The sequence below is a fragment of the Nycticebus coucang genome, chromosome 15, assembly GCF_027406575.1.
Source record: "Nycticebus coucang isolate mNycCou1 chromosome 15, mNycCou1.pri, whole genome shotgun sequence".
Taxonomy (NCBI): Eukaryota; Metazoa; Chordata; class Mammalia; order Primates; family Lorisidae; genus Nycticebus; species Nycticebus coucang.
Genome location: NC_069794.1, coordinates 17,133,997 through 17,151,395, shown reverse-complemented (window position 1 = coordinate 17,151,395; position 17,399 = coordinate 17,133,997). Strand labels below are relative to the sequence as shown.

The 17,399-nt window shown below is 38.7% G+C and overlaps 2 protein-coding genes across 11 annotated transcripts in view; both read right to left on the bottom strand.

Moving 5' to 3' along the window:
* LOC128566988 (ATP-binding cassette sub-family C member 4-like) overlaps positions 1-17,399 on the bottom strand; it is a 316,653-nt gene that overhangs the window by 84,310 nt on the left and 214,944 nt on the right. For 8 of the 10 annotated variants that reach the window (XM_053564127.1, XM_053564131.1, XM_053564126.1 and 5 more), the window contains 2 exons: positions 1,715-1,865; positions 883-954 (listed from right to left, as the gene is read on the bottom strand). In XM_053564127.1, the coding sequence (XP_053420102.1) occupies positions 883-954; positions 1,715-1,865 (223 nt within the window). The remainder of the gene's footprint in view (positions 1-882; positions 955-1,714; positions 1,866-17,399) is intronic. The other 2 variants (XM_053564124.1, XM_053564130.1) reach the window with 1 other exon arrangement.
* LOC128566990 (60S ribosomal protein L7-like) lies at positions 4,551-5,376 on the bottom strand. The gene has a single exon (XM_053564132.1). The coding sequence runs from the start codon at positions 5,359-5,361 to the stop codon at positions 4,615-4,617; it is 747 nt and encodes a 248-aa protein (XP_053420107.1). The 5' UTR covers positions 5,362-5,376; the 3' UTR covers positions 4,551-4,614.

Genomic DNA, 17,399 nt, shown 5'->3' with positions numbered 1-17,399 from the left:
TTCCTTGAATGCACCCTCCTTTCTAAAATGACTGAAGAACTCATTTCATGAGTGATCCTGAACAATAAGATGTCTGTTGACTTGTTTACATAGGAAACAGGCTGGTACCAACAGAACACATGAAGGAAGGTTTCCCAGCAACCCTGATCAGTTTGCTCCACCTTCCCTATAACACATCAGGTCATCAGAGGGGATCTCGCTATTTCCCCTTCCTGCTGGAAGACCTCACAAACCAAACCCAACGGAAGTTTAGCTAGCTCCCATGAGGACTGGAAAAATTTTTTCTGAAACTGCCACTACTCTCCTTTATGTAGACGCCTATAATAAATACTTCTTCAGAGTTTATTGGAGAAAAAGAAACAAATCCATGCCACAGCAATAAACTTATTTCCCACAAAGTAGATACTGAAAGAACCACGGGACTAAATATGTTTCCTTTCATGGCTTGGCTTCCAGAAACCTGAGCAGGTATTCATTTGCAGTAATTGTCCACAAGTTTTCTGATACAAGCATCTTCCTTCTTTACTTTTTGGCTCTTGTCCTCTCTGGTTTTTTATTTTTTGTTTTTTTCAGTTTGGGGCCAGGGCTGAGTTTGAACCCACCACCTCCAGCATATGGGGCTGGCGCCCTACTCCTTTGAGCTATAGGCACCGCCCTGTTATTTATTTATTTATTTTTTTAAATAACAATTCTACTCTCCTCATGATTTTTTTGTTTCGGTAATAATATGTTAATGTGGGCTTCATAATGAGATGAACTGTAGATAATTTCATCCTCTGTGATTACATGTGGAATAGAGTGATTAATCATAAAATGTTTTCCCCATTATCCAGAAACTAGGAGGTCAAATAGAGTAACAGACTAAATGCAATGCAAACTCACCTCTCTCTGAAGGAGATGAACAGCCTGTGGGATGGAGGGTGACTTCAGAATGTAAAATTCCACCAAGTACCACTGATAATAAAGGGGAATAGATAACAACAACCCTTTCCTAGTCAAAACATTTAATGACTGCAATTAATTAGCCATTTTTTCAGTGCACAAAAGTAATATATTTCCCAAATACAGTAGAACCTCTGTAAGTTGACTACCCAAGAGACTATAACAAACTGGTCAACATACAGAGGTGGTTAACATAAGGAGCTAGGCCTGCTGGACTGATACGCACATGTGGTGCATGTCCAGTCTATGAAAAGTAGGTCAACTTAAGGAGGTGGTTGATGTACGGAGGTTGTCAGCTATGGAGGTTCTTGTGTATATTGCTTCTGAAATAAGTGTACTTCTGACCCTTCATTTCCTTTCTGGAAACATTTTTTCCTTTTCTAGCACCTTCAAGGACAGCAACCTATCTTGATCATTTCCCTTTAGTTCCGATATAATGAAGTACTCTATTTCTCTGAAAAAATGCTGTCAAGTGCCTGCTTTGTGTAAAGAAGGATGCCATGAACAAAACATCTCCCCAGTGTTCACATTACTCTCCTTCATACGCCCTTCACTCCTTCTCAGCTCTAAACTGTAAAGTTGCACCTGGCATGCCACCAGCTCCTCCTGCAGAAGGGGCCACACTGACTCATGGGAGCCAAAATATTCAATTAGCTACTATCAGAGAAATTTTGGAAGATAGAGCCTGCAGAATTTCAGGGGGATCTTTCTAATGATGGCATGAATGGAAGCCAGCTGGCATTGCCACCAACCTAAGAATCTCCATACTCACTTGCAGATTCCAGGCGTTTGACATCTCTTGATGTTTCTAAGAAATACTGCCGAAGAAAAATGAAAGCGATGCCAAGAGGAACCAAAGGTATTGCCATCCAAGGAATCACGGCCACAGACATGGCAATCACACCAACCATTTGAAGAAATACCTGAAATCGCAAAAGTAGACACAGGACCTCCTCATCAAGAATTCTTTCCAAAAATACCTTAACAAGTTGTTTTGTTAGAATTGTGCTGTCTTCCTTGAAAGATGTTGAATAGCAAGGAATGCTTTTCCATCTGAAGAAATAACCAAAGTATAAGTGGTCCTGAAGATATTTATCACATGTCTGCCATGTACAAAAACTATGATAAGAACTTTTTAGGGATCACTTCTGTTGAGGCACTACCCCCATATTTAATGGACAAGAAAGCTGAGACTCCCAGCAGAACTTGAATCTCTCATGAGGTAGTAGATGCTACCAGGGAAATAAGTGATCAGGTATCACAGATGAGGAGTCTACAAGCCTCAGCAATATGTGGGAGGAAGACGTGGCTCATTGCAAATTCAGTGCTCAAAAGAGAAGGCAATAATTTAAGTCTTCACCATTGGAGATGGGGAGACCTTGATCTTGATTTCTACCTGCTGTTAACACTGACCAAGGAACGTGTATCTAGATGTATATTAAAGATACTACATGTACCAACTCATTTCAACCCCACAACCCCCCTATGCAGTAGTATTATTATCTCATTTCACATATGGAGAGGCTGAGACACACGGGGAGGAAAAGTAACTTGGAGATCACACAGCATCAGTGACGGAGCTGGGGAGGCCCCATTTCTGGCCATTAGATTTAAGCAAGCCCCCAATATATGGCCAAACTTTGGTTGCTAGGAAAAAACTTCTCTTCTTGTTCAGGAAAAACTTCTCATTTTTTCAGGAAAAACTTTGGGATTTCTTTGGGTCTATAAATTGTCTTCAAATTTTCCACTAAAAACTCACACTTAAGGAATTAGAGTCTACCAACAAGCTCAATAAGGAAAAGAGAAATGTGATGAAACAAACTTTTTATATTTCTCAGAAACCTGAAGAAGAGTTTTGATAATAAGAAACAACTTACAGGCTCAGCCCCTGTAACACAGTGGCTAGGGCGCCGGCTGCATACACCGAGGCTGGCAGGTTCGAACCCAGCCGGGCCTGCCAAACAACGACAACCGTAACAAAAAAATAGCCAGGCGCCTGTGGCTCAGTGAGTAGGGCGCCGGCCCCATATGCCGAGGGTGGCGGGTTCAGGCCCAGCCCCGGCCAAACTGCAACAAAAAAAATAGCTGGGCGTTGTGGCAGGCGCCTGTAGTCCCAGCTGCTCGGGAGGCTGAGGCAAGAGAATCGCGTAAGCCCAAGAGTTGGAGGTTGCTGTGAGCCGTGTGACGCCACGGCACTCTACCCGAGGGCGGTACAGTGAGACTCTGTCTCTACAAAAAAAAAAAAAAAAAATAGCCAGGCATTGTGGCAGGTGCCTGTAGTACATTGGGAGGCTGAGGCAAGAGAATCGCTTAAGTCCAAGAGTTTGAGGTTGTTGTGAGCTTTGACGCCACGGCACTCTACCAAGGGCTACAATAAGACTCTGTCTAAAATAAATAAAATAAAATAAAAAATAAAGAAACAACTTACAATGTCTAAAAGAGTTTCTATCAAAATTTTTATCATGTGCATATACATTGCATTTTCTACCACTGGGATAAATATTTGAAATGTTTATTTCAAAGCCACATGATGGTAACAGTAGCAAATAACATTTATCAGGTGTTTCTTGAGTGTAAGGCACTGTGGAATGGCTCTATGAATATTCACTTAATCATCTTACCCTACCAGATGATGTTTTCTTGGGAAATTGCCTTAGTTTGAAAGATTAAAACACCCAAAAAAAGGCAAGCAGAAAAGAAACCCAAGTCACTGGACTTAAGTAACCCTCTCTATGAGGAAAAACATGATATAATGATCTATGGCTCCAGCGATAGGAATGCAACTTAAGCTGGTGTCAACTTGCTATGAAAGCACAATGCTCATTCTTGAAAATAGAGGGAATGGTAGGACCATTGGGATTTATACGATGTGATCCAAGGACCCCAAGTTTACAATTTTACATAAAAATACATGACGTCAGTGGAAAGCACTGCTATGAAGATAAGGCAGGAATGTATAAACACTTATTAGAGGGTTCTAAAAAGGACTTATGACATCATTTCACAGGCTGGTTTAACAGACTATCAGAAAGAGCAGCATACATAATCACTGGCTGGGGGAATCACAGGTAGCTTCCCCGGGGGAACACAGGCCATTCTGTGTTCTCCGTGGCATTAACACCTACCCCCTCAGCCAGTGCCCTGTCCACTGGCCTCTCCCATGAGGTGACCAGGCCCAGATTCCTAGCAAATTAGGGAATAACAGCCTGCTCAGCTCAAAAAGGAGAGGTGATCACCACAAAGGTCTTCAAATTCTTGCAAATAGATCATACTGACATATGTGGATTTAAGAATTACTGTTTGAATTTTTAAAGTTTCATGGAAAGTGTAAGCCTAGAAAGCAAAATAACTTAGAAAAAAGTTTAATTTTTTATAATTTAATTTTCATTTCATTAAAATAAAATTTAATTTTAATAAATACATAAAACATCAGGACAAAAAATAGGGTTGAATATTATACATGTTTAATATCTATATTTGAACGGTGGCAAAAACATAAAAATTATTCTAGATTTATCTAATAATATCATAACCCGGTATTATGGATTTAAACATACTCTTTTCACAAATGTAGTTTTATTTTTTTTTTTTTTTTTTTTTTTTTTTTTTCAATTTGAAAGCAGTCACTGTTTATTAACTGACCAGATTACAAAAACAATCAGGGCAGATACCTTAGTTCATTCTTCTAATAAGCCTATTAATTTGATCTTCCCTATTACCAGCATCTCCACCTTCTACAAAGTGGGTTGTTTTTTTCTTCATCCCTCCCCGTGGAGATGATAACTTAAAGGGCCACAAGAAGTTATTTGCTTCTTTGAAGCGTTTTCCAACAGTATAGATCTCATGAATCAGATCCTCCATGCAGATGATGCCATATTTACCAAGAGATCGTGCAATCAAACTGTTATCAGTCAACGCAATTCGTTTCTTATTGATTTTGCCATAACCACGCTTGTAGATTAGCTCATTTACTGACTTCAGATTTGGGTACCCCCATGCAATATACGGTTCTACAATCCTCAGCATGTTAATGGAAGCCTTGTTGAGCTTAACAAAAGTTCCATTGAAGATCTGGCGAAGGCGAAGAAGCTGCAACACTTTTCGGACCTTTGGACTCACACCATTGATACCTCTGATCCTGATGACAAATGCCAATTTTGGTTCTGCAGGTACATAGAAGTTGCCAGCTTTTCTTGCCATACTAGCCATCCGAATCTCAGTTCTGTACATCTGCCTATATTCTTTATGATAATGCTTAGCTTTTTCATAGATAAGCTTCCTCCTTGCCTTTCGAAGCATCTTTTGGGCACACTTCTTTCTCAGACGCTTGATCTTCAGCTCTGCGAAATTCTTTCGCTTTTTCTTAAGCGTTTCTGGCACAACAGGAACCTTCTTTTTCTTCTCTTCAACAGCCGCCATGGTTCCAGCCGGAAAAAGAGCACAAATGTAGTTTTAAATAGGACTTGTTTGCCTGTTTGGAATTTAATGGCCAAACTTATAGTCCTATAGGTATTTTTTGCCATCTACCCACAATTTTCTTTTTTTCTTCCTGCATGTCTTTGTGAACTTTCTGCCAAAGAATATGTTTTCTATAAACAGCAATAAAAATGTATTTTAATTTTATGCTAATTAATATGCCATGCATACTTTAGACTGACTCCATTCCTAACTTGAACCCTCTCTCTCCCTCATCCTTGAACTAGGCAGAAAGTGAAATATGTATTTAATTATGAGCCTACTTAACCAGATGGTACTTTTATTATTTGTTTATGGTATTAAAACATAACATCAGAATCATTAAGATTGCTAACCCCTTGGAGGAACTGGCAAGTTTTTAATTCTGATGTTACTCAGACTCTTAGGAATTATGTTCCAGGTTTTGATAAGTACAAATCATCCAGATTGCTTTAAACCATTATTGACTTTGCAAAAGAGATGTTTTGAGAACAAGAAACAAAATAGGATTCTTGTCCTGGCAAGAAAGCACAAGATTTTCTTCTGATTAAGAGAAGACAAAAATTGATGCCTAGGTTTTGATAAGTAAGCTATTTACTGATGTGGGTGTAGAAGAGATTCTTCCACCTATTTATTCTGGAAACACATGAGATAAAAAAAAATTACCTTGATATGAAATGACTATCATAACAGACTGTGCTGCCGGTTAATACAGGATCCTTGTGGAGGCATTAACATTCCTAACAGACTGTGACTATAAAAACCTCTAAAAGTATTAAGAAATATAGAGGCAATGGATATCAATCCTTCTCATTACCTTTAATTATATGATAGAATGAATAGAAGCAAATGGAAAATATGGAAGGCTCTTCTGTGTAAGCTCCCAAGCCTTCAAACTCACAGCATCAGCACTTATTTCCCAGATGCAAATTGCATCCTAACAAGACACCTTGTAAGACTCAAGGAAGTCAGAGGTCAAGTCTGGATTCCAGGTCTATTGTCTTCATAGGACCCACGTCAGGAGATCTCTCCTTTATCACCTGTTTCCTTTGACCTCACACAACTCCGTTAACTGTTGAATTAGAACTGTATAGTGTTGGTATTAATTTATTTGTATGAAGACATCTACACAGAAGTTCTCTAAGGTCAAGCTTTCCTAACATTGTCCTTTCCTTGTAGACTAATCAGTCCTTTCAGCCCTCATTTGGATGATGTGATCCTCTCACATGCACACCAGCTCTGGGACCTGCGTTATCTTTCAGTTAGCGATTAATCCTGCATCACAGACAGCTAACTGCACTGAAGAGTCAAGAGTGTTTGGGTTACAATCTGGTTAGAAGACAATAGGAAGCATCAGGGGAGAGTGGTACGCCGCTTCCTCCCTCTGCGGTCAGAACACCTCAGTGAGAAACAGCTTCCTTTCCACCTGTTCTCAGCGTCGTGGATTGTGGGCTATGAGGCAGCAAGGCCCCCACAGCCTGAGGAGACGTTCAACGACCCCCAACTGCTTCTCCTCCTTGAACAAAAACATTCTTTTCTTCTCTGCCAGAAGTCACATAGTCCCTGCAAACTTTTCCTTTAATCTTTTGCCGGAAAGCACAGTACCTTTTCTTCCCTAAAATTAATCTTCATTCCATGTACTAGATTCATGTCAATTTCCCTCTAGTAAGCAACTTTGTTTAAATAAGTGACCTTGTTTAGATACTACACAATAAAGCTGTTTTCATAGTTCAGTGCTAGCTTCAGTCTCAGCTGCTCCAGTCCTCCTCATCCCATCTTTGTTTCTTGTGTGTTTTATTTCCACATTCCCCATCATTCCCACTCTGGTTTGTCCCCTCCCGCACTGGCTGGTGAAAAGTGTTAATGTTCATCATGAAATTCAGACCTGGAGTCCATGTATACACTACTTTTAAAACACAAGCCTTAAAAATGAAGGCACATAAAGGTGGAAATGAGGGTTGGGAAAAAGCATCCTATGAAAACTTTAACCAATAGAAAGGTGGACTGTCTGTCTCTACTACTATGAATATGGAAGCTTTAACTTAGCAAGGATTCCTAGAGGTGAAACATTTCATAAGAATAATGAACAAAGATGGAGACTTTAAATCTTTTACATTTACCTAGATGGAGCTGAAATACATTCTTCTTAGTAAAGTATCTCAAGAATATAAAAATAAATATCCAATGTACTCCATACTAATATGAAATCAATATATAAACAACTGCATGTTCCTAAGAACAATAAAATACTATTATAGTCCAGTTTCAGGGTAGAGGGAAGCAGGGTCGGGGCGAGGACATATAGCAGGAGGAGGGAGGGCATGAGGCGGGATCTCACCTGCTGTGCACACTGTGAGGGTGGGTGGTACGCCCCCTGCTGAGGGGCTCTTCTGCAAATGGAACCTAAATATTGTACCCTCATATTAATTTCAATAAAGTTTAAAAAAATAAAATAATGGTTCACATTACCCAGAAGATATGAACAAAAAATAAACTTTGATAAAACAAAAAACGTGAGTCCTAAATATATGAAGGAAAAGTTGACAGATCTCTGGAGAAATAGAAAAATCGAAAATCATCGTGAGAATTTTAACTCACTTATTTAAATGACTGGTAGGATAAGCAGATTAAAATTTTCCAGAAATTAGAAAGCATGATTAATAAGTATGACCCAATGGCTACAACAGTATACACATGAGTAACTGTAAAACAAATTCTCTTCAAGTGCATCTATACTGTATCACAAAGCAAATACCAAAAGTACCCAAGAGACAGAAATCATACAGAACATAGTCTGTATGAGAATTCCAAAGGAAATCAGTAAAAAGGAACTAGAAAATTATTAAATGTTAGAATAATTAGCAATATAATTCTAAATAACACTTGGCTTGAATAAAATAAAATTACAAAGTATTTTTCAAATTTGAAAACAAGAAAATCTAATGACTTTAAAATTTGAGGCCTATAACTAAAGCTGTCTTTAGAGGAAAATTTATAGCTTTACCTTTTTTTAAAAAAAGAGAAATGCTAAAACCTAAGAACATTAAAAAAAAAAAAAAAAGCTTTAAATTTTTTTAAAAAAAGTATAGCACATTAAACTAAAGTATGCCAGGAATAGATATTAGACAAAAAAATAATGAAATAAAAAACTAACTTAAAGGAGAAAAATCAATGAATCCAAAGTTTGCTTCTTTGAAAATGTTAATGAAATTAATAAACTACCAAGACTACTTAAGAGAAAAAGAGAGGAAAAAATACAATTATCATCAGTTAACGGGTGATGACACAAGGGTAGTAGAGACATTAACAAGAGGCTGCACTAGAGAATCAGTCACCCCCTCTAAAGAGTCATAATTTCAAATTATTAAATTTGAGAAGTATAAAAATTTTACATAGAGCATAATAAACATTGTGCCAATAAATTTAAGTTTCATCATGCAAATTTCTTGAAAAATGACCCAGTAAAATGACGTAAGACCTTTTCTTTATCTGTGACCTTTAGAGATTGATTACTAAATGCCTTGATGTAGTCTTGTTTGAGTTAAATCTGCTTGATGTTCTACGATCTTCTTGTACCTGAATTGATGTCTTTCTCTAGGTTTGGAAAGTTCCCTGTTAATTGCCTCAGTCTCTCTGTCTCTATATATCTCTCTCTCTCCCCTCTCCTGTCTAAAGCCAAAAACTTTTGAATTATCCCTTTGTAGCTATTTTCCAGATCTTGTGGGTGTGCTTCATTCTTCTTTATTCTTTTTTATTTTCTGACTGTATATTTTCAAAAAGCCTGTCTTTAAGCCCACTAAGTAATTTCTTCTGCTTGGTCAATTCTGCTGTTGAGAGATTTGGAATTTCGAGTTTGTCAACTGAGTTCTTAATTTGCAGAATTTCTGCTTAATTATTATTTTTTATTATTTTCATCTCTTTGTGAAATTTCTCTGGGCTGCTGGAATTGGGAGAGGAGTGACATGGGCACTTCCTCATGGCCACCAGTTCCGGGTCACACCTGAAGCTGGCCCATTCTCATCCAAAGCCATCATTACTGTTTTGTTTACTCAAAACCCAGTGGCTCCTTAGAGGTAAATTCTGTCAGGACTGGGTCCTTCCCTTCAGGGCACCATGAAATGCCTTCTAGGACATAAGGCCTGGACTCAGGGGTGTCAGGAGTCTGCTTGGTATTTTATTTCACTGTGGCTGAGCTGGTACCCAAGTTCCAAAACAAAGTTCTCATAACTTTTCTCTTTCTTTTCCCCAAGTGGAGGTAGACTCCCTGAGCTGTACTTACTACCTATAGTTAGAGGGGAGAGTGACACAGGCACTGGCTTCTTCACCACCATTGGTGTCTCACTGGGCCACTTGCGCCCTCTGTCCACACTGCTAGGTCCACTGAGCCAGCAACAGTCGCAGGAATTGCCCAAGGACTGTAGCCCTTATGCCCTGACTGTCTTACAAATTTAGTCCAGGCCCCGGAGTGCTTTTTGTTCGTCACTGGTGGGGCTAGCTGGAACTCAATTCCAGAGTGAGGATTCACTCAGGCCAGGCTGGTGTGAATATCCCCTACTTGGGAACTGGAAGAATTCTGCCCTGTGCTGTGTTCTGTGCCAGGGTGTCCCTAAGTTTCAATGCAAAGTCCCACAATTACTTCACTCTCTCTTCCCTGGACACACAGATTCTCTCTCTACTGGGGATACCAGGAGATGCAGTAGGACTGGGGTGGGCAATGCAAGATTGTCTTTTCTTCCCCCTTTAATGTCTCTTTCCTTGATAACAGTATTTTTTTTTTTTTTTTGCAGTTTTTGGCCGGGGCTGGGCTTGAACCTGCCACCTCTGGCATATGGGGCCAGTGCCCTACTCCTTTGAGCCACAGGTGCTGCCCCCTTGATACAGTATTAAAACCAGGTAGTATGATTGCTCACTGGAATTTTGATTCTTCTGAAGGAGCTTGCTTGAATGGAAGTTTGTTGAATTTGGTGTTTGTGTAGAGTTGATCGCTAGATGTTTCTCTTTAGTTATCATGCTCAGCAACCCCCATCACAATATTTTGCTCTTGATTTGCTTTAAACAATCAATACAAAATAACTTTTAAAGAAGTTGAAATACATACATATGTATACATGTGTGTGCATATATATTATAAAAAATTGTGTTTTATATTTATCCACACATTTACCCTTTCCAGTGCTTTTTATTTCTTTTTGAAGTGTGGGCTTCCATCTGGTACCATTTTCCTTCAGCCTGGAGAACTTTTTTTCAGACTGGTTTGCTGGAAACAAATTCCTTTAGCTTTGGTCCATCTGAGCGTGTCTTTATTTTCCAAGAGAAACAAGATTTCTAGGTTTTATTTTTTCCAGCACAGTAAATACATTACTTTATTGTCTGTTCCGTCCATTGGTTCTGATGATCAGTCAGTCATCATTATTATTAGGTTGTTGCACCAAGTAAAGCATTCATTTTTCATCTACATATTCCATTGAACCAATATTTATTATTTATTCATTAATTTATGTATTGTTCCCCCCTCATGTCATCGTATCTCTGTGGTTGCACTTTAAGCAATTCTTGAAGCAGGATCTATTTGTGGACTTCTTTCTGTTCCCAGAATTAGTCTATTCTTGTGATAATATTATGCTTTACAGTAATTATTGTAGACTTATGATATGTCTTGACTTCTAAGAGTATAAGTCTTGGCCCTTTGTATTTTTCATGTAAATTTTTCTTGTCAGTTTCTATAGACATACTTGGGTTTGTGTTGAGATCATATTGAATCTACAGATCACTTGTCACTATTGAGTCTTCCAATATATTGTGCTATTTCTTTTATTCTTATAGGTCTTTAAATCTTTTCAATAATATTTATATTTTTCTATAAAAGGGGTTGGCATATTATTCATGAGATACGTGCTAGGCATTTGATTTATTTTATTTTATTTTTTTTTGAGACAGAGTCTCAAATTTGATGTCTCTTGATGTTATTGTAGACAGCATGTTTTTAAAAAATTTCACCTTGCTGTGGCTTATTATTAAAATATAAAGGCCGGGCATGGTGGCTCATGCCTGTGATCCTAGCATTCTGGGAGGCTGAAGTGGGTACATTGCCCTGAGCTCAGAGGTTCGAGACCAACCTGAGCCAGTGAGACTCCCGTCTCTACAAAAAAAAAAAAAAAGCCAGGTACCTGCAGCTCAAGCGGCTAGGGCACCAGCCACATACACCAGAGCTAGTGGGTTCAAATCCAGCCCAGGCCTGCCAAACAACAATGACAACTACAGTGAAAAAGTGGCCGGGCGTTGTGGTGGGCACCTGCAGTCCCAGCTACTTGGGAGGCTGAGGCAAGAGAATTGCTTAAGTCCAAGAGTTGGAGGTTGCTGTGATCTGTGATGCCATAACACTCTACCAAGGGCCGCAAAGTGAGACTCTGTCTCAATTAAAAATAAATAAATAAATAAAAGAAAAAAGACAATACTTCACGAACATTATTCCAAAAGGACAAGGCTGATTTACGATCTCACAATTAATAAATCAATGTTAGGGATCACATTAACATAATAAAGGAGAAATAATAACATGGTCATTTCAATAGCTGCTGAAAAAGCATTTGATAAAACTCAATGATCACTGATAATTTTTAAAATTACTCTTAGGAAGAGAAGAAAAGAAACACATTTCCTTAATCTTTTTTTATATTGTTAGGTTCAGTTTTACTGGTATGTTATTTAGTCTTCTTGAAATAGTTTGGTTTATGATTTAACTTTCTTTGGTTTTTATATCAGGATATTGCTGTGTATGAATTCTCCAGAAAAGCTTGGTAAAATGTTTTTTCAAACTAAGCTTGTAAAGCCACTTAAGCCTAAAGTTTTTTTCTGTGAGGAATTTTTGATTTATGAATTCAGATTCTTAAGTGGGTATGTAACTATTCAGATTTCATATGATTATCTGAAGACACTGAAAAAATACTCATCAAAATTCATTAAAAAAATAAAGATCGCGTTGTGGTAGGCACCTATAGTCCCAGCTACTCGGGAGGCTGAGGTAAGAGAATCGCTTAAGCCCAGGAGTTGGAGGTTGCTGTGAGCTGTGTGAGGCCACGGCACCCTACCGAGGGCCATAAAGTGAAACTCTGTCTCTACAAAAGAAAATAAATAAATAAAGATCTTGGTCGGCACCTGTGGCTCAACAGAGTAGGGTGCCAGCCCCATATGCCAGAGGTGGCAGGTTCAAACCCAGCCCCGGCCAAAAACTGCAACAACAACAACAAAAAGATCTTAAGAAAATTAGGAATTAAAAAAAACTTTTTCAATCAAACGACTGATATCTACTGAAAATTAATATGGTAATTAACATCCTTCTCAATGGGAAAATAGAGAGTAAAAGGTCTCATCACTTCTATCCAACATGGTATTGGAAGTGCGAGCCACAGCAGTAAGTTAAGAAAACAAAGTAAAAGTGAAAAATCTCTTGGAAAGAGAGAAGTAAAACTGTTATTATTTGCAGCTGACCTGATTGTGTATGTAAAAATTCTATGGAATTAAAAAAAAGGAAAAGAAAAAAACTCCAGAAAATGTAAAGTAAATTCAGCAAGTGCAAAGACCAGTGTCAATATACTTAAATTGTATTTCTACACACCACCAGCAAACAATTGGAAAACATCAAAACCAATCCCATGAAAATAATCAGAAACATAAAATATGAAGAAATAAATTTAACCAAAGGAGTGCAAGATGTCTATATGAAAACATTTCTGAAACATGGAGAGAAATATGTATACCATGTTGACAATCGAAAGTTTCAATACTGTTAAAATTCATAGACCACCCAAATCAATCTATAGCTAAAAGGATTTATTAATCACAATTCTAGCAAGGATTAAAAAAAATTTACAAACATTTACCCAACTTATGACCCATCAATTCTATTCCTAAGTATTTTATTAAAGAGGAATAAAAACATATGTAGAATACACATAAACATTTGTACAAGAAGGTTCATTGCTAAAAACTGGCAAACACTCAAATATCCATCCACCAGATAAATACATTGTACATTATGGTGGTATCTTCATACAATGGAATATCACTCAGAAGAAGAGAGAAAAAAGAAAAGGAAAGAACCCCTAAAACACATGCGGAACTAAAAAACATCGTGTTGAGCAAAAAGAAGCCAGCTGCAGATAAATTACTGCTTTTATTTATGTGTAATACAAGAATAGGAAAACTAATCTATGTTGACAGAAATCTGAAAGCAGAATCAGGGTTTGGAAATTGACTGCAGAGGGGTTGGGGAGACTTTTGGGAGTGATGAAAATGCTTATATCTTGTTTGGGGTGGGAGTTAAAGGAATGTGCACAAATTAAAAATTAAAACTCAAATATTACAAAGGTCTATTTTATTTTCAGGTAACCTGTATGTATCTCAACAAAATATAGACAGGGTAAGAAAAAAAAAATTAACACACTACAACTTCAATCCTATCCCTTGAGTCATTTTCAGGTAAATGTTGGGTGGTGTTTCTGTACACAGCCGTAGTACCAAGAGGCTATCTCTTTTCTCTTTCTTTCTTTTTTTTTTTTTTTTTTGAGACAGAGACTCAAGCTATAGCCCTGGGTATAGAGTGCCGTCCAAGAGGCTATTTCCTTGGCTACTTTGAGTGTGAAGTGGAAGGGGGAATCAATCGTGAGGGCAAATGGTAACCAGGCGCTGGCACTTACTGTGATGCTTATGCTATACTATCTATTTCATTACTAGATGTAAGTGACAATAAGAGAATGCTAAATAAATGAACCCCAAAAGAAAGGGCCCCAAGAAACATGTGAACTCATAAGCCAGAGACAACCACAGAACAGGATAGCTTACGATTACCATGTTCCACATCAGATTTACATATCCACATATAAAATAACAGGTGTAAGATTTTAATAAAACTAAGGCAAGTTCTCCAGTGTAACACTTTCTGATTCATTGTGCCAAGAAAATTCATTAGGTATGTAAACAAAATTGAATGGTACCAAGAATAGCACATGAAGAATCTAAAAGATTCTCCGAAGGTCCTTATCTAAGTAAACATTGAGAGATTTTCCTCTCCCTAAGAACTGTCCCTTTTATCATTACTAAGGTTATAAGATGACAAGGAGAGAAAGCCCTGTGAAAAGCCACTATTGTTCTGCAAAGGACGTAATGAGTAAAGCCAGAATGTAAAGTTCTACGCTCTGCCGAATACCGCCATGCTAGATAAAATTGAGATCCTTCAATTTTTTTTCTTTCAGTCTTAATTAGCTTCTTGGAAAAAGACAAACATTATCATTGGAGCACACATGCTGGGACAAATCGGAAACACGGGTTGCCAGCCTGGAAAGCCTGGGAGGCTCCCCAGTGATTAACTGTCACCATGTTGATGGTGACGGTGCTGCTTTCCACGTGTGCTATCACACTGGAAAAAACCCAACCATCTCATCTGGCACTTAAAAAAAACAAAGGGAAGGAATTGTAGGAGTGGGCCTGTGTAAATCCTATCATCTTGATCTCAGAACTCTGAGGGGCGAGTGTTGTAAATATTCCCAGTATAACTCCCCTCATGAACTCTCCTATCCATTAACAAGGAAATCCACTCTATCTTGGCAGTGGCATCCATCATTATCTCCGGGGCTGGCATAGTCACAGACGAGTCCATCCTTGTAAATGCACTGACTGAAACTCTTTTGTTGACTTTGAAAGCATGAAAACACTGCGATTCAGTGAAAATGGATGAGTTTACTTTGAAAGAGTCAGTGAAACAGAGATCTTTCAAAATGAGGGCAAGAAGACCCAACTAGCAATCTCTTTTGTCCAATGGGGATTTGAGGGTGGGAGTGGGGGAAGGGGTGAACAAACCGTAGAAATCTCAAAATGACAAAGTCATTGTTCAGTGTGCTTTCTACACACTTTCCCTGCCATCTCTACACAATGAAATGCAAGGATCAGTGGTACTGAGACAAGGCAAGGCAGTTCCACTCTTTTGCTTCTATAAAAGCGAGTGACCCAACCGATTCTGCAGAGTCTTAGGGCGGCTTTGTTCTCCACATCCAGATGCAGCAGCGTTTTCTCACCCCTCATCCAGCCCCCTGCACCCCTCCAGCCCTGGAAGGAATGGCTGAGGACACCCCCTTCACATTTTCTTTTTCTTGGGCATTTTCACTTCATAAAGCTGCAGTCAGTGTGTTTTGTGTGTGGGGAGGTGGGACTGACACATTCAGGGGTGGTCTCAAGTAGCCTCAGGATTAGCCCTTTGTGTCCCATGAAAGGATATGAAAAGTCAGTTATTTAAGCTCAGTCAAGCTGCTGAATTTTGGGGGAGGTCAGGGGTGAGGGGATGAGGGGTGGGTAGGGAAGAAAGGTTTTGCAATTCAGTTTGCCTCAATAAATCACAGCATTTTGCTGAGAGCAGCTGTGTGCAAGTTTGCACACTTGGAGCAGTCCCAAATTAAAAATAAAATTACATAAATAATTAAGATGTCTAAATCTCATCTCTGCATCTCACCTTCATTTTCATTTGTTTTGCTAGTACAAAGATTTCTGGGAAGTGACGATTTGAACTATAAGAATCCTAGATGATTGATGTTATCAGGGAACAAGGAAGTTTCAAAACTACTATGGAAATTGTATTAATATGAAATATTCAGGGTTCAGTGGTCTCTTCTGAAAACAATTGATTTGGATACTGTGATTCTAAATGGGAAAATATCCATTAAAATCTTCAAGGACAACAAACCCAGAATCTGGAATACACACGAAGCAGGTGATATTTATGGGATCACCTTAGTACAACATAATGTCATTATCGGAATGTTTCTGATATTTGAAAATGTACTATTTTTAAAACAACTACCTGTTGTTTAGTGCTTATGGTATGCTTACATAGAATTTTGAATTTTGTTGAAATGACTTCATTTTATCCTCCCAACACCCTTAGGAGGTAAGTATGATTTTCTCCATTTTTACAGATATAGAGCATATGACTTTTTCAGGACAGTAAGTGGAGGGTCCAGGATTAAACTTAAAAAGGAGAGTTCCAAGGCTTTCCACTCCACCCTACCACTGCATTTTAAAGTTATTTACTTATAAATAATATCCAGTCACATATAACCACACTTGTAGCAGCACACTCAAAACTTCATGCCATTAAATCATTAAATCATGACGCTTCTTCTAAAGAACAAACAGCAATGGCAACAGCAATTTTCAGGACTCTAAAATCCCCAGGTAGAATCACACTAAATAGAGGAGATGAATTAGATTTTTTTCTGCTACCTTTCTCCTTTTTGTTGGAATGCATAACAGCTTCAAATTTCCCAAAAACTATAATTTGATGGGAAAGGCAATATATCTCTAAGACATGTTTAAGAGTTGACCCAGTAAAGCATCCATGATATGTGCAAACCTATGCCTGGTCCTCTGAATGACACACATCTCAGGGGATCAACTGTGCTCAGTGAGGACCGACTACTCAGAACCCCGAGTTGTCATGAGCCACAGGTGGCATTCCCACCTGGATGTCCCAAACAGAAGTATGTCCAAACCAATAATCTTTGTCCTCCCTGTGTTGGCACAGCCCCCTCCTTCCAGCCGTCTCCTGTTCCTCTCCTACCCAATAAGCCAAATCTAAAGTTTTGGGATTGAGACACAGGCTTCCCTGTGATCTGGCCCATCGGCTCTCCCCGCTTTTTCTTCTGTAAAGCCTTATCTGCACCTTCACAATGCAGCTGTTCTACACTGTGGGGTCCCTGCAAATATCCCGTGCTCCTGGGCTCTCTGCCTGGGCCTCCTGCCACATGTGCCACATGCTTCCCTACATGTGGCTCAGAGTCACTAGGAAGCAAAGCCTTCCCCATCATCCCCTGGCAGGGATACAGAAGAAGCCCTCTTAGCTGGTGCGATCTAAACTTGTAGTTGACCAGCTCAGAAATAAAGAACACAACACCTTAGAGTTTTAACTGAAAAACACGTACAGGTAAGTTTCTCCTGGCCTTTCTTCCACAAAT

Excerpts from the sequence above, each read along its gene's own strand:
- LOC128566990 (XM_053564132.1), bottom strand. The coding sequence starts at position 5,361 with ATGGCGGCTGTTGAAGAGAAGAAAAAGAAGGTTCCTGTTGTGCCAGAA.